Below are 12,921 nucleotides of genomic sequence, written 5' to 3' on the forward strand. Positions count from 1 at the left end.
CGATTTTACATAGAAAAATAAAGTTGAAAAATTTTTGCGACCAGTTTTTCGAGTTTTTGAAAAAATCTGTATTGATTCAAAAATTCATAACTCGGTCAAAGATTTTTTGCCCATTCTGGAAATTTCTGAAAAGTTGGCATTTTATGTCCTCTAAAACATATCAAAAAATAAAAAAAATTAAAAATAGTGTTTTTTTGCAAATCAAGTTTTTGTGACAAAAGATAAATAAAAATCACCAAATTTTACCGTGTATCATTTTTTCAGTGTAGTCCATATCCATACCTACAACTTTGCCGAAGACACCAAATCGATCAAAAAATTCCTTCAAAAGATACAGATTTTTGAATTTTTACATATCATTTTTGTATGGACAGCTGCCAAATTTGTATGGAAAATTATATGGACAAACTAATGATGCAAAATGGCTTCTTTGGGCATACCGAAGGCACCAAAAAAGTTTCAGCCGGATTAAAAAATACAAAAATTAAAATTAAAGAAAAAAGACCGATTCCGTAGAGAACTGCTCTTAGATAACAATGCGTGTAAACAGGCATCGCAAAAAAAAGCAAATCGCTCCCGAACGTTCCGAAGAATATCAATCCGTCGATGATTTTTTTTTTGTGAATCTTATTGTTTTGTTTACAAACATTGTTCTTCTGCGCAAAATGACAGGTCATTTTTAGATATGTGACGTTACATCTATAATTAACAAGTAACAAGTCTATGATTCCTTAAGTTTCTTTTTGCCGATCTTTCAGGCGCGATAGAGGAGAGCCAAGTTCCCATCCGATTTTTTCGTCAAAAGTTTCTTTTTTGATGAAATTCTTTCATAACTGCGTGTAAACAAAACAAAATAAATTAATTCAAATGATATGTAAAATAAATTTACGGCAAATAAACTGTTGTCTCTTAAAAGTTCGGGAGAGACTTTCTTGGGTGAGAGAAGTTCACTAGCGAAAAAATCAGTTTTGAGATAACTTTATATCAAAATAACAGACGTTCCTGAATGTTGATGTTTAATTTATTAACGTGACTTTAACCTAGAATTGGCATTCGTCACTTGTCCCTGAATGGGAATTGCAAGATTTTACTTGTTGATATCGTTTACTCATTGAGTTCCTTTCTACAAAGAGAAACCAGAAAAGAATGAAATGCTTATTCCTCAAATAACAACATCGCAAATAATAAATAATTTATTTGCGAAATTGAAATGCAAACATCTCATGAAACCGATTCTAAATTTAGATTGAACTTCGAAATGAGCATTCAATTTTGCAAACTTTGAAGATAAAAAAAACGGTTCTTGCTCATTTTCAAACACTCCGTACCGACCTTCTGCTAACACTGCACACTGCAGCCAAATGTAATTGTACTAAATACACCAATAAGTGCTCGCTTTCCATGAAACATGAATGAAAGCGTATCTAACACAGCTTGACGACCAATTGTATTATTTTTTAAGTATGGATGTGTACACCGATACGACGATACCAATTCATTGATTGATCTGTAGATCATTGATGGTGGATGGATGCTGTTTGGTTTTATCTCTCTCTATTGTATGACCGATATATAGATGAATGGAGAGGTAGGTAGAATGATTTTTATGTACACTTGCCGACTCAGCTGACCAACTGTGAATGATCAGTGTTGCGGCGGAATATGGGAGGCGATGGAATGAGGTGATGGAGCCCATTCCCCGGGAGATCACGGACACTAACCTGTAAGCTGCTGTAGCTGCTGTACTTCCGTTTTGGTCCAAAGTGGAATCCACCGTGGGAGTGCTCGTTGACGTGACGATGCCTCAGCAGCAACGCCCTCATGATGACCGGTTTGTCATCTTCGTGGATCAGCTCGTCGGTGACCATCTTGGAGGGGAAGATAAAGCGGTTAATTGAAGAGTTCAAAGCTTCGAAGACTCAGATCTCACCTGTTCCACAATTCGGTACGCCACCGACGGCAAGTCCTTCTCGTCCAAATCCATCAGCACAACGCCCGTTTCGAGGCATCGCCGCAGGTTGAGCAGCGAGTGGAACGAAAGCGATGCCACGTGCGGACGACCCCACCGATCGGCACCCTCTTCAACATCCTCCTCGTACTTGATCCAACGGGCTGTTTCCTTCCATTCCCGCTCTTCGCCCGTTCCGGTCAGCTCGTCCAGCTGGACAAACACCTCGTGCGGGCTGTGATCGTACAGCTTCTTGCATTTGCTCGAACTTAGCAGCTGGTCCAGCTTATCGTTATCCTTCCGGTTCGTACTAACCACGGACGCCGAAACGCCACTTGCCGACTGGGCACTGACCTTGTGCCGGCGCAACGCTCTCGGGTCGTCCGATCTGTGCGAAGTCAACTCATCGATGTCGGCTTCCTGTAAACAAATAAAAATGTTGCACCCTCCATCGATGAGTTCCAGATTCCGAATCCTACCTGCAACGTGGCGTCCTCTGGTTGGACGGAAACTCGCCTGGTGCCGGTACTCGCCCCCTCGGCACCACTCTGACGTCTCCACTCGGGGTGGTACTCTTGCAGGGAAAACTTTCTTGATTTGTGAGGATGGTGTCGCCTGAACATACAAATATTGTTTTATTGTAAGATGTTAACAAGTTTTAAGTAGATTAACTCACTCGGTGCGTCGGCGGCGTTCCTCGTTGGTGTCCTCGATTTGCAGTCCTACAAATTGGGCAGGCTGGTCCTGGCTGTCGAAGCGAACGTTTCGTCTGGCACTGTTGTCCTGTTAAAAAGAAGTTGAAATAATATTTGATTAAAATAAATATTTTTACTTCTAAAAATTAAAAGCATTTGAAGAAAAGTATAATTTTTCTAAACAATTGCTTAAATATTGAAAAAAAATGATGCAGATAACAGAGATAAGTAACAGATATACCTATACTTTTTCATATGTCATATGGAAGTTCGAAAAAAAAAACATTTTTGAGGCTGCCCTAATTTGAATAGAGCCACCCCAATCACTGACCAAAAATAAGAGTCTTTTAATGTTTGCTGAAGAACTCTTAAAGCAAATTGTATATAAGTTGGAACAATTTTGATTGATTGGACATGCGAATTTAATTTAAAATTAATGTTCTATACAATTTGCAATTTGAAAGATGAAAAGAAGCATAATACAGCACAAATTGCTAGATTTTGATAGAAAAGGTTCATGGAAGGTGTTGTATATACTTTTACAAAAACTGGATCATCCTTACAGTACGTAACACCTTTAAATTCAATGCTGTTATAGTAGAAAAGAAGATTTAACATAATTTATTTACATTTAATTCAATTTGATGGGGTCCTGAAATAGTCTTAATTAGCCCTAGTAGTTTATGGACAACCTCCACAGATTCAATCACAGTAACCATTGAGTTCCTAAACATAAAAACCGATTTGTATGATGATATTGTACTGTTAAAGTACTGAATCTTTCCATATTCAGTATAAAATTCAAAAAAATCTTTAAATTGACGGCATTTAAAAATCCCTGCATGAAATATTTTATTAGTCATAAATTTTGAAAGGGGACATCATAAACTTTCAGCGTTTAAGCGTTTTAGGTACATTTTGCAATTCTCTCGTAAAACTACTAAGTTTTACTGTCATTCTCAAACGACGAAACGGCCTACTTTTTTCCACCAACAATTACAAAATCAATAAGTAATACTTTTCGATACAAGGGCTGAAAAGTTATACTTTTCTTGCATCGTAAAGTTATTTTTTTCAATTAAGTTTTGATAGGTTTTGATTTGAACGGTGGATTGACATTTTACATAGAATTCCTTGTCATTCGAGAATGACTGGAAAAGCCAGTAGTTTCACAACGGAATTGAAAAACACGTAACTTGAAAAAAAAAAGTCATCAAACAAGAGAAGTAACATACATTATTGAATAAAAGTAGCTTAAAATGACTTCCAAAACACGAAATTTATTGAAAAAATGATCTAATAACGGATAATATCGACATTTTATAAAATCTTCATCTTTTTTTTGAGGACTTTAAATTGAACATGTGTAACAAAAAATTGATGAATCAGACAATTCACAAATGTTTAATTTTTCGACAATTATAACTGGTTTAAAATTTTCTGAGATATTATTGATAAAAGTGGCTTCGAACTCACTTTGACATGTTTGTCAATGATTTCTAACTTGACATTTTGATGGGATAGAAATTTGTCTTCTTGGGACTTTTATGTAAAATTACTCACTCCATTAGATGTCAGTTTCGGAAAGTTCAGCAAATTACGCATGATTATGAATTGACAAAAATTTTATGAAAATATATCGAGGAGTTGCAATTTCGATTAATCTGAAATGAGCGTTTAAAATCATGCAATCATTAAACATGCAAAATCAATAATTTTCATTGATTTGACTATGTGAAATAAGCGAAATGACCTATACATGTTAGGGTACCAAAAGTTGCGTATTTCAATTACGTAATTGGTTAATTGGTACCCTAACATGTATAGATCATCGCTGAAATTTTCAAGTTATCGCAGTTTTAGTGAAAAATTCGTTTTTTTCTCGTTTTCGTCATTTTCCCATTTTTGCGCGTCAAAAACCCAGTGTTTATTTTCAAAAAATCGTATCTCAGAGTATTGAAAACATAACTTCACCGTTTTTTGTAATGTTATGTGAAGTTTTTCAAGGAATTCGATAAAAATATTTTCAGACATAAGCTCTTTGGTCCCGAGACCTTCAAAACAGCATTTTAAGTTTTCATACGACCTTTTTAAATGTTAAGCTAGATTTTTGAAACTTCTTACTATTTTTCCCAAATAGCCAAACTAATCACCTTTCTATAGCGTCTAGGACAGCTAAAATCGGATGAAATGGCGTGGAGATATGATTTTTGGAAAAAAGTGGTTTTTGCGAAAATCGACGAAAATTTGCCATTTTTTGAACCACCCTAACACGGCGTAGGTCACCCTAATGGCCAAACAAAAAAATACGGGTCTTATTATTTCGGCCAAGGAACCCCCAGAAAAATGTTGAGCCCGATCGGAGAATTGTTTTTTTTCGAATCATGCTGTTTTCGTGGGGAATTGCTGCATTATTATTTTTAAACCCGCTGCATCCCTACAATGTTAAACTTAGAACAGTGGTTAATATTGAGACATTTATGTAAAATTGTCTGGAGAATCGATTCCCACTATTGGGTTTTGCAAATTTTGACTTTCAGACCACCTTTCAAAAAAAAGTTTAAATAAATGATTTTCGTTTTTTTTTAAGACATGCCATCCTGCATTTTTTGTGAGTCTTTTTGTAAAATCTTAGGCTATTTCCACAAAAAAATTAACGAAAAAAAAGTGGCTTCGCTTTTAAATTTTACTTTTAAACTTAAAAATCGAAAAATCTCATAAAAGTTGCGTGTTTTTTTTTCTTTCAGTGTATTTTTTTTTCAAAAATTCCGTCCAATTTACTTCAAGTTTGTCTTTGACCACCTTTTTGGTAGAATGCCACGGCTTCTAAATACAGTAATTTCAAAATTACAAAATACAAAAATATTTAAATAACTTACGCCTTTCTCAAATGTTATTCTCAAATGCAACTGGTTCCATATACACATACACAGAAATGGATTATATAAGCATAGGATAACATGTTTACAAACTTTCATTGAAATTAGAGCGAGTCGAATACAAAAGTACCTGAAAAATTCCTGTTTTGGGTTGGAATTGCTCAAAAGCAGAAAACAAGGGATTATGTTTTTCTAAAGTTAAAATTTTTATAATCAAATCATATTTGCATTATTTGAAATAAAATTATATTTTCTTTGATTTATGAAAAAATTAACATTTTTTTAAATTCTCTTGTAGGCATTTAAAAAAATGCAGTTCACTCAAATACATGAATTTCAATAAAATGAAATGAAAAACCCAGTTCTAAGCAAATTTTAGGTACCTATTTATTCTCAAGTAGTTCAGTTATGTCCTTTTTTCTAACATTGGGTCATGAAACTTGTATCGATATTGAATATATGTAAATCAATGTAAATTCCCTTTAGCTTATTTGCGGTAAACCTTGCCCTTGTGTGGAGCAATCTAAATGTTAAACAGGACATCGCACTTTTCAATCCACATTCCACACAAAAGTTTTTCTATGCGAATTCAACCGTTTTCACTTTTGAAAATCCAATCAAGTTAAAACCGTTTAGCAGCAATTTGTGGGTTACGAAACAAGACTGCCCTAAACTTACCCACTGTTCGCCCTGCAGCGTCGAGCCCTGGTCCACGACCGGCGGCGGATCGTCGTGGACGGCCTCGCTAAAGTCGTTGGACGAGTTGTCCGCCAGGGTCGTGTCGTTGGACGGTTTGGGCGCCGCCGACTCGCTCTTCGAGGACATCGAGATCGGGCTGGTCGGGGTCGTCGACGGCAACGAGGAGCCATTGTTGGCACCGGACGCCCCGGAGGTGTCCATGGGGCGGAGGCTCGTGGTCGCGGGTCGGCTCGTTTCTTCGTACTTTAGCGGCGATTGGTCCACCAGCACGTCGTCATTGAGGCGCTTCAGTTCGAACTTTTCCTTGTCGGTGCCGACGGAACCGAACACCTTTTCCATCTCATCGTCCAGCTGCACCTGGTCCGGGTCATTGTTGCTGGTCTGTTTTGAGTGTGAGAAAAAAGAATAATTAGTTGTTGTTTGATTGAGGCTTGTTTGTACTTCATTCAACAGATTTGTATGAATTCACAATTTTGAAGTTTGATGAACCATGAAAAGAGCTTCGGAGTAGTGTAGCAAGCTTCGGAAGTTTATATGAACGAGTATTTTATTGTTGTGGATCCCTTAGACTAATTCCGGTATAGCATACAAAATTTAACCAAAACTGATTAAAAACGTGATTAAAAATAAGTGAATAATGTGTCTTGAAATAACTTATATTAAACTTGAAAAATAATAAAAAAGCATATTTAGTACTAACATACATAATCCCCTCCATCTTCTACTCCAAGAAAGTATCTTTTCAGCGATCTCCGTAAAATGTTCAATAATAACGCGTGAAACGCCGTTTTCCGCAAAGCAAAGCAAAAATCGAATGGTAAAAGAGCATGCAAAAGCATGCTCATCACCTTTGTGAAAAAAGACATTCAATATTACACACTGCATGTACAATTTTTGTAAACACAGAAAAAAAAGTTGCAACCGACGGGATTCAAACCCAGCACCAACAGTAAAGACTAGGGCGTCCAATTTTCCCGGGTTTTGAATTTCCCGGGAAACGGGAAAAATATTTTTGAAATCTCGGGAATTTCCGGGATCCCGGGAAATTTTTAAAGCTGTCATAAAATCTATGTTTTCATAATATTTGTTATTTTTTCAAGCTTAAAATCATAGAATAAGCAGAATAATATTAATTAGTGACAATCTACACTTCAATCTAAACAAGGACGACCGTTTTGAAATAGATTAAAAGAAATTAAAAATTGTTTTTTATCCTCTGTTGTGCTTTGGATTTTAAATGAACTTAAATTTTTAATTCAAATGTGATTCAAATTAAATAAGTGTTTTAAATGAATATATTTCTTTTATATATTTTTCATATGACATGACTACAAAAGCTCGAAAATTTTCTTTGAAACGTCTAAAAAAAACAATAAGCGACAACAAATAAAATGATTCCAGCCAATGTTAAATTTTAGATAAGTTTTGAATTTCTTGTTTTATATAAAAAATATTTTACAAATTAGTTTAATGTTACTACCGCCAACTGATGAAAATCAGGACTACAGTCTGAATAGGTACAGGAGATTTTAGAGGAATATAATTGGAAATCGAATACTTGGAATTATAATGATCTGTTCCTGTTTGAACCGAAGTCATCATGCAAAAAATGGCTTCAATAGCTGTATTAATTCGTTACATTTGTCCTGATTTGCCCTTTTTTTTCAATTCCCGAGCAGACGGAGGAGTTGTGCGCTGGAAGTGGGGACGCGATGTCGTGATTATTCAGGTTAATTTTTGTGTGTGCTTTTGTGTCGCTTTTCGTATGGGGTGAGTGATTTTGGTAATCGAATAATAGCATCAGTGGTGCGCTGGAAGTGGGGACGCGATGTCGTGATTATTCAGATTAATTTTTGTGTCGCTGTTCGTTTGGGGTAAGTGATTGTGGTAATCAAATGAGAGTGCATAATTAGCAAATGGAGCGCGTTGTCGTAAAAAATATTCGGAGTGAAAAGTGTTTTTTTTTGTGTGACTTTTGTTTCGCATTTTTGTCGTGAATTGTGTGCTGCGACGTGGCCACGCGCTTGCCTTACTGAATTATTTGCGTCTTGAGCATCATTTTCGTTGAGTAATTTGTGTTTTATGTGCTTGTGTAATCTTAATTAACTGTTGTGTGATTTTCAAAGCCCTTTCTATATCAACGTTGATCGGAAGGCACGGCGTCGGGTAAATTGTGTATACAGTTTTTTGAATAAGGTTTTATTTTTTTTACGATGAAAAAGCCATTTCTATATAATGATCGAAAGACGCGCTGACATTTTGGAACGTCGAGATAATAGTTGAGCAAAATAACTGTGTGTGAGTGATTTTGTGTGTTGACCAGAAAGACCTTCCCATAGCATCGTTGCTCGGAAGGCTTGCCGACGGGTCTGTTATGAAAGTCCTCCCCATAGCATCGTAGCTCGGGAGGCATCGCAAATCCAATACCTTAACCTACTAACCCAAAAAAATATTAATCACGTGATGCTTGAAGGAGATGCTGTGGATTCAACGGTCTCATGCGGTATCAACAGGTATATAGCGAAAAACTGTATGCTTGATGAATCTGCAACTTCAATTATCGGACTAACATTCCTCCCTTTCGTTGAACTGCAGGCTTCTTGGGAGGGCGCCGGTATTGACAAATAAAGTTGGGATCTTCAGAGGTTAAACAGTGAACGGATGGTTGGCTCCCACTGATCATTTTTGATTCATTGTTTAACTTCAGCTGATCTATCAATAACGGAGTAGCAGCTCATTGGCAGTCAACCATGCTCATGCTCATGCTCATGCTCATGCTCATGCTCAATTCCCGAGCAGACGGAAATAACTTGGGAACAACAATTTTTGATGTTTGGAAATACTAGGCCAATAACATTTTATGTTATTTATAACAATATTTGTTATTCGCCGTTATGATTTTTTTGTTATTGGATTGTTATTGTAATAACAGACTAACATCATGTTTAGTTATTCTTCGAACAAATCTATGTTATTATTTTTTGTTATTTTAACAACTAATCCGATCATCCCAATAACAGTTTGAGATATTCTTCCATAGCAAAAAATGTTATTCCTAAGTTGTTTTGGCTTGCAATCAATATCATACCAACAACAAATTTTGTTATGATAACATAAACTGTTAGTAAACTCTTATGCAAAATTGGATTTTGCAAGAATACTCCATAAAACTTTCTGTTATTTTAACAGTATTTGTTATTGAAATTGCATGAATTTAGTTATTACCGTCTGTTCGGGTTTCGGGATTTCCCGGGACAAATTACAAAAAAATCCCGGGATTCGGGAATTCCCGGTTTTAGAAAAATCCCGGGATTTTTGTCCCGGGAATTCCCGGGATGGACGCACTAGTAAAGACTGACGGCTTATCTCGCTCGGCCATCAGACCGATAAGAATGGAAAAGATTAACGCATATCTTGACGATTCGGTCAAGTAGGTGTCCCATACTGATGAGTTACATATTTCAGGGTGTAATATTACATAACATTTCGTAAAATAGTTGGTAGAGTTGTCCTCTCGGCTTGTTGTTGCGGGTGTAGAATTAATTCAAAATCCAATTTTTTTTTAAATTATAGCTCTATAAATTTAATTGAAAACTCGATTCCACTAAATTTCCACACAAGTAAACGCACCGCAAACCCGTCTCCAATGAGCGATGCGACTTTAGCTTGATTGAGCTTGTGACAGAATGAGTAATTGGATTTTTAATTGATTGTTTTCGCGAGATAACTTCGTCACACCGTATGGAAACCGTGGGCGTGATGCGATAGTCACGACTGGTTGTGGCCAAATTGTCGGTTCGGGAATCATCCCACATGAGTTGATGCTGCACTGCACTATGGTACATTGGGTGGCCAAGTTTCAAAAAAGTGACCTTCTCCAAATATTTTTTGGTGTTTTTTTCTCGAAAGTAAACATTCTAACTAAGAAAAATCCAAATTTTCAAAGCTCTAAGTTTGTTCATTACGGAGATACGCAAGCTGAAAGTCAAAAAATTGAGTAAAAAACAAGCGTTTTTCGTAAAAAAGGCTGATTGTTTAATTTTAACATAGCTCAGCCATTTTAAATGTTTTATTAGGACAAATATACATCGTTGGAAAGGTAATGAAATAAGCTTTGAAACTATTAATAGATAAAATGTTGTTTCCAAACCAAAAACTGAAGTTTTCATCGAATAATTGGAGCATTTTTTTGACAAATCATATTTTTTTGTGTTTGTTAATCGAGTACTTTTTTTGCTAACCGATGCTAAACATGAAACTAAGATCACTTGAAAGATTGGATTATAATCTAACATTGCTGAAATTTCCAGCCTGCGATTTTTTGCGTTTTCGGAGATATGCCATTTTGAAATTTACGTTTTATCAAAATTTGCTGTAATCTACATATGCGCCCGTTTATTTCACTTGCTTTGCTACCTACTTCGTGGGCATCGTCGCTTCAAAAATTAATACCTGGTTTCAAGAAGTTCGAAATGACTTTATTGGAATTTTCTGTTGCCTACATTTAAAATTGAGTACCTTAGTCAAAATAAGATATTCGTACCGAAGTTTCTCAAGCGAAACTGGAGAATCTCAGTTTGATACCGGAAAAAGTATTCAGCAAAATGTTGACTTAGCATGATGAATTTCTGCGACCAATCCATGAAACTGATCCACATTTAAGTTCTATGTTGGTTAGTACAAAACATCATAAAAAGTACCTTTAACATATCCTGAAGCTGTCACAAACTCTATAATCAAATGAATTTTAAGAATATGGTTTGTATTTTATCGTTTTACTTTATAATTCATATTTTGGATAAAATTAATTTTTCTGTTATTTGATTTAACAATTAAAATATTCGCAATTTATGCCCATAAGGGTGGGAGGGGGTGGTCTCAAGTTATACGGCATGGACTCACAAAAGAAACACACAGCAGTAAATTATAAATATTTGACTTAAAATGAATTTATTACGCTTAACAAAAATTTGTTGGTGGGGAGGAGGAGAGGGGGGGGGGGTGAAAGAAAGAGGAGGGAGGGGTTGTGTCCTTAAAGTGGGGTGGGAGCTTATCCATAATTTAATAATATAAACTTGCAATACAATACATATGCAATTCTGTTGCACTTGCAAATGTATGAAAAGACTATTTATTATAAACAATCAACTATTGAAAAACATGAAAAGTAATAAAAATCGACGTATATCATTTCAATACCATACAATTACCTAAATTTGTATCAAAAAACATTTAAAAAGCAAAAAAATAATTTGGCCGCCTGTTTGTATGGAGATGGCCCATAGTGCACTGCAAGCGGACGGTTTAGTAGGGTGGAGTGCTTAAATTGAATTGATATTGAGTTTAATCACACTGACTTCATTGGGTTGATGAAACTGTTGTTTTGGAGCACGAGTTCTGCATCAATATTTCAATTTTTCTGAATAAATTTGTGACTAGATTTCTGTGAAAGCTGCTGATTAGATGTTTTTAACGAGAAAAGTTCGTTACCTCAGGAAAGAAAAAAAAAAACCAATTTATGTACCCTACACAATGCGACAATTGGTGACATATTCCCCGAAAGAAAACAACAAAACAGAATGTCTCCGAGCAGCAATTTCACGTTCGGTAAAGATTCTGCAAATTCTCAGCATGTCAGCAATCAGCCAAACGACTGTGCTTCTTCTGCTTACACTGAAAAAAAATAAAAGTACCAAATTCCTAAATTCTAGGAATTTTGGCTCCTTTCCTTATTAAGTAATCCAAAAAACCCGATTACTAAATAAGGAAAAGAGGCAAAATTCCTAGAATAAAGGAATTGGGTACTATTTTTTTATTTCAGTGTAGGTGACGCTCGTTAGGGACTCCCGAAATCGCACTCAACCGTTCACTGTCACACCGGAGCGCTATCTGGGCGGCAATTCTGGCGATTGCCTTAAGCCTCTCTCTCACCTGTGTGCGCGTCCCCCAGACAGATCCTTTCGTCGAATTCGCGTCGACACCCACCTCGACCCACCTGGCCCCAAACAGCCGAATTTATCTATCCGACAGTCGTCGCCGTGCGTCACGTCGCGTCTTCGTCTTGGCTAAAAATAGGGCAATTTTGGTGCTTCATCTTGGCCGGCGCAATCGTAGGTATGATGTGAACCCGATTTCCCGCACACAGCTCACTTTCCAATGCTCGATATTGATGGAAGTTTGATGGACTCTTGCGGTTCTGATTCTTGGATTCGTGGATTTTCACGGAACAAGGATTGAGCAGCCGTGAGAGTACTGCTAATCTATTTGAAGCCCTGATGGTTTTTAATGATGATTGCTTAATTCTAAAAAAAAAAACAATCGGGTTTTCTCGAAATTGTTTTTTTATAAGATATCGTCAACAAGAGAAATTTATTACTCCAATCGAAAATGCAACAAAATAAGGCTTACCAAATCTCTGTAGTTACTAGAAATATCCATTATTTTAATATTTTAGTGTTTCTATGATTGATTCCTATTTCTTTCTAAAAGATGACCTGCTGCCATTTGAAAGTTTTGTAATAAAAAGGGTATTTAAAAGGTTTAATTCACGTTCATACAAAAATGTTTAAATTTTCTTTAAACCCGTAAATTTGTTCGTGATTTTTTTCAGACTTAACTTTTAGAAAGTCAACAGTCAACTTCCAGTGTGAACTTTCAATCGAAGGTATTAGAAAATTTCACGCATGATTCATTTTTTTGA

The 12,921-nt window shown here is 36.0% G+C and overlaps 1 protein-coding gene across 6 annotated transcripts in view; it reads right to left on the reverse strand.

Annotated features, from left to right (window-relative positions):
* LOC6038405 (anion exchange protein 2) overlaps nt 1-12,921 on the reverse strand; it is a 149,801-nt gene that overhangs the window by 22,299 nt on the left and 114,581 nt on the right. For all 6 annotated transcript variants that reach the window (XM_038258971.1, XM_038258976.1, XM_038258972.1 and 3 more), the window contains 5 exons: nt 6,201-6,602; nt 2,625-2,731; nt 2,428-2,563; nt 1,931-2,368; nt 1,722-1,868 (listed from right to left, as the gene is read on the reverse strand). In XM_038258971.1, the coding sequence (XP_038114899.1) occupies nt 1,722-1,868; nt 1,931-2,368; nt 2,428-2,563; nt 2,625-2,731; nt 6,201-6,602 (1,230 nt within the window). The remainder of the gene's footprint in view (nt 1-1,721; nt 1,869-1,930; nt 2,369-2,427; nt 2,564-2,624; nt 2,732-6,200; nt 6,603-12,921) is intronic.

Source organism: Culex quinquefasciatus, chromosome 3 (assembly GCF_015732765.1).
Source record: "Culex quinquefasciatus strain JHB chromosome 3, VPISU_Cqui_1.0_pri_paternal, whole genome shotgun sequence".
Classification (NCBI taxonomy): domain Eukaryota; kingdom Metazoa; phylum Arthropoda; class Insecta; order Diptera; family Culicidae; genus Culex; species Culex quinquefasciatus.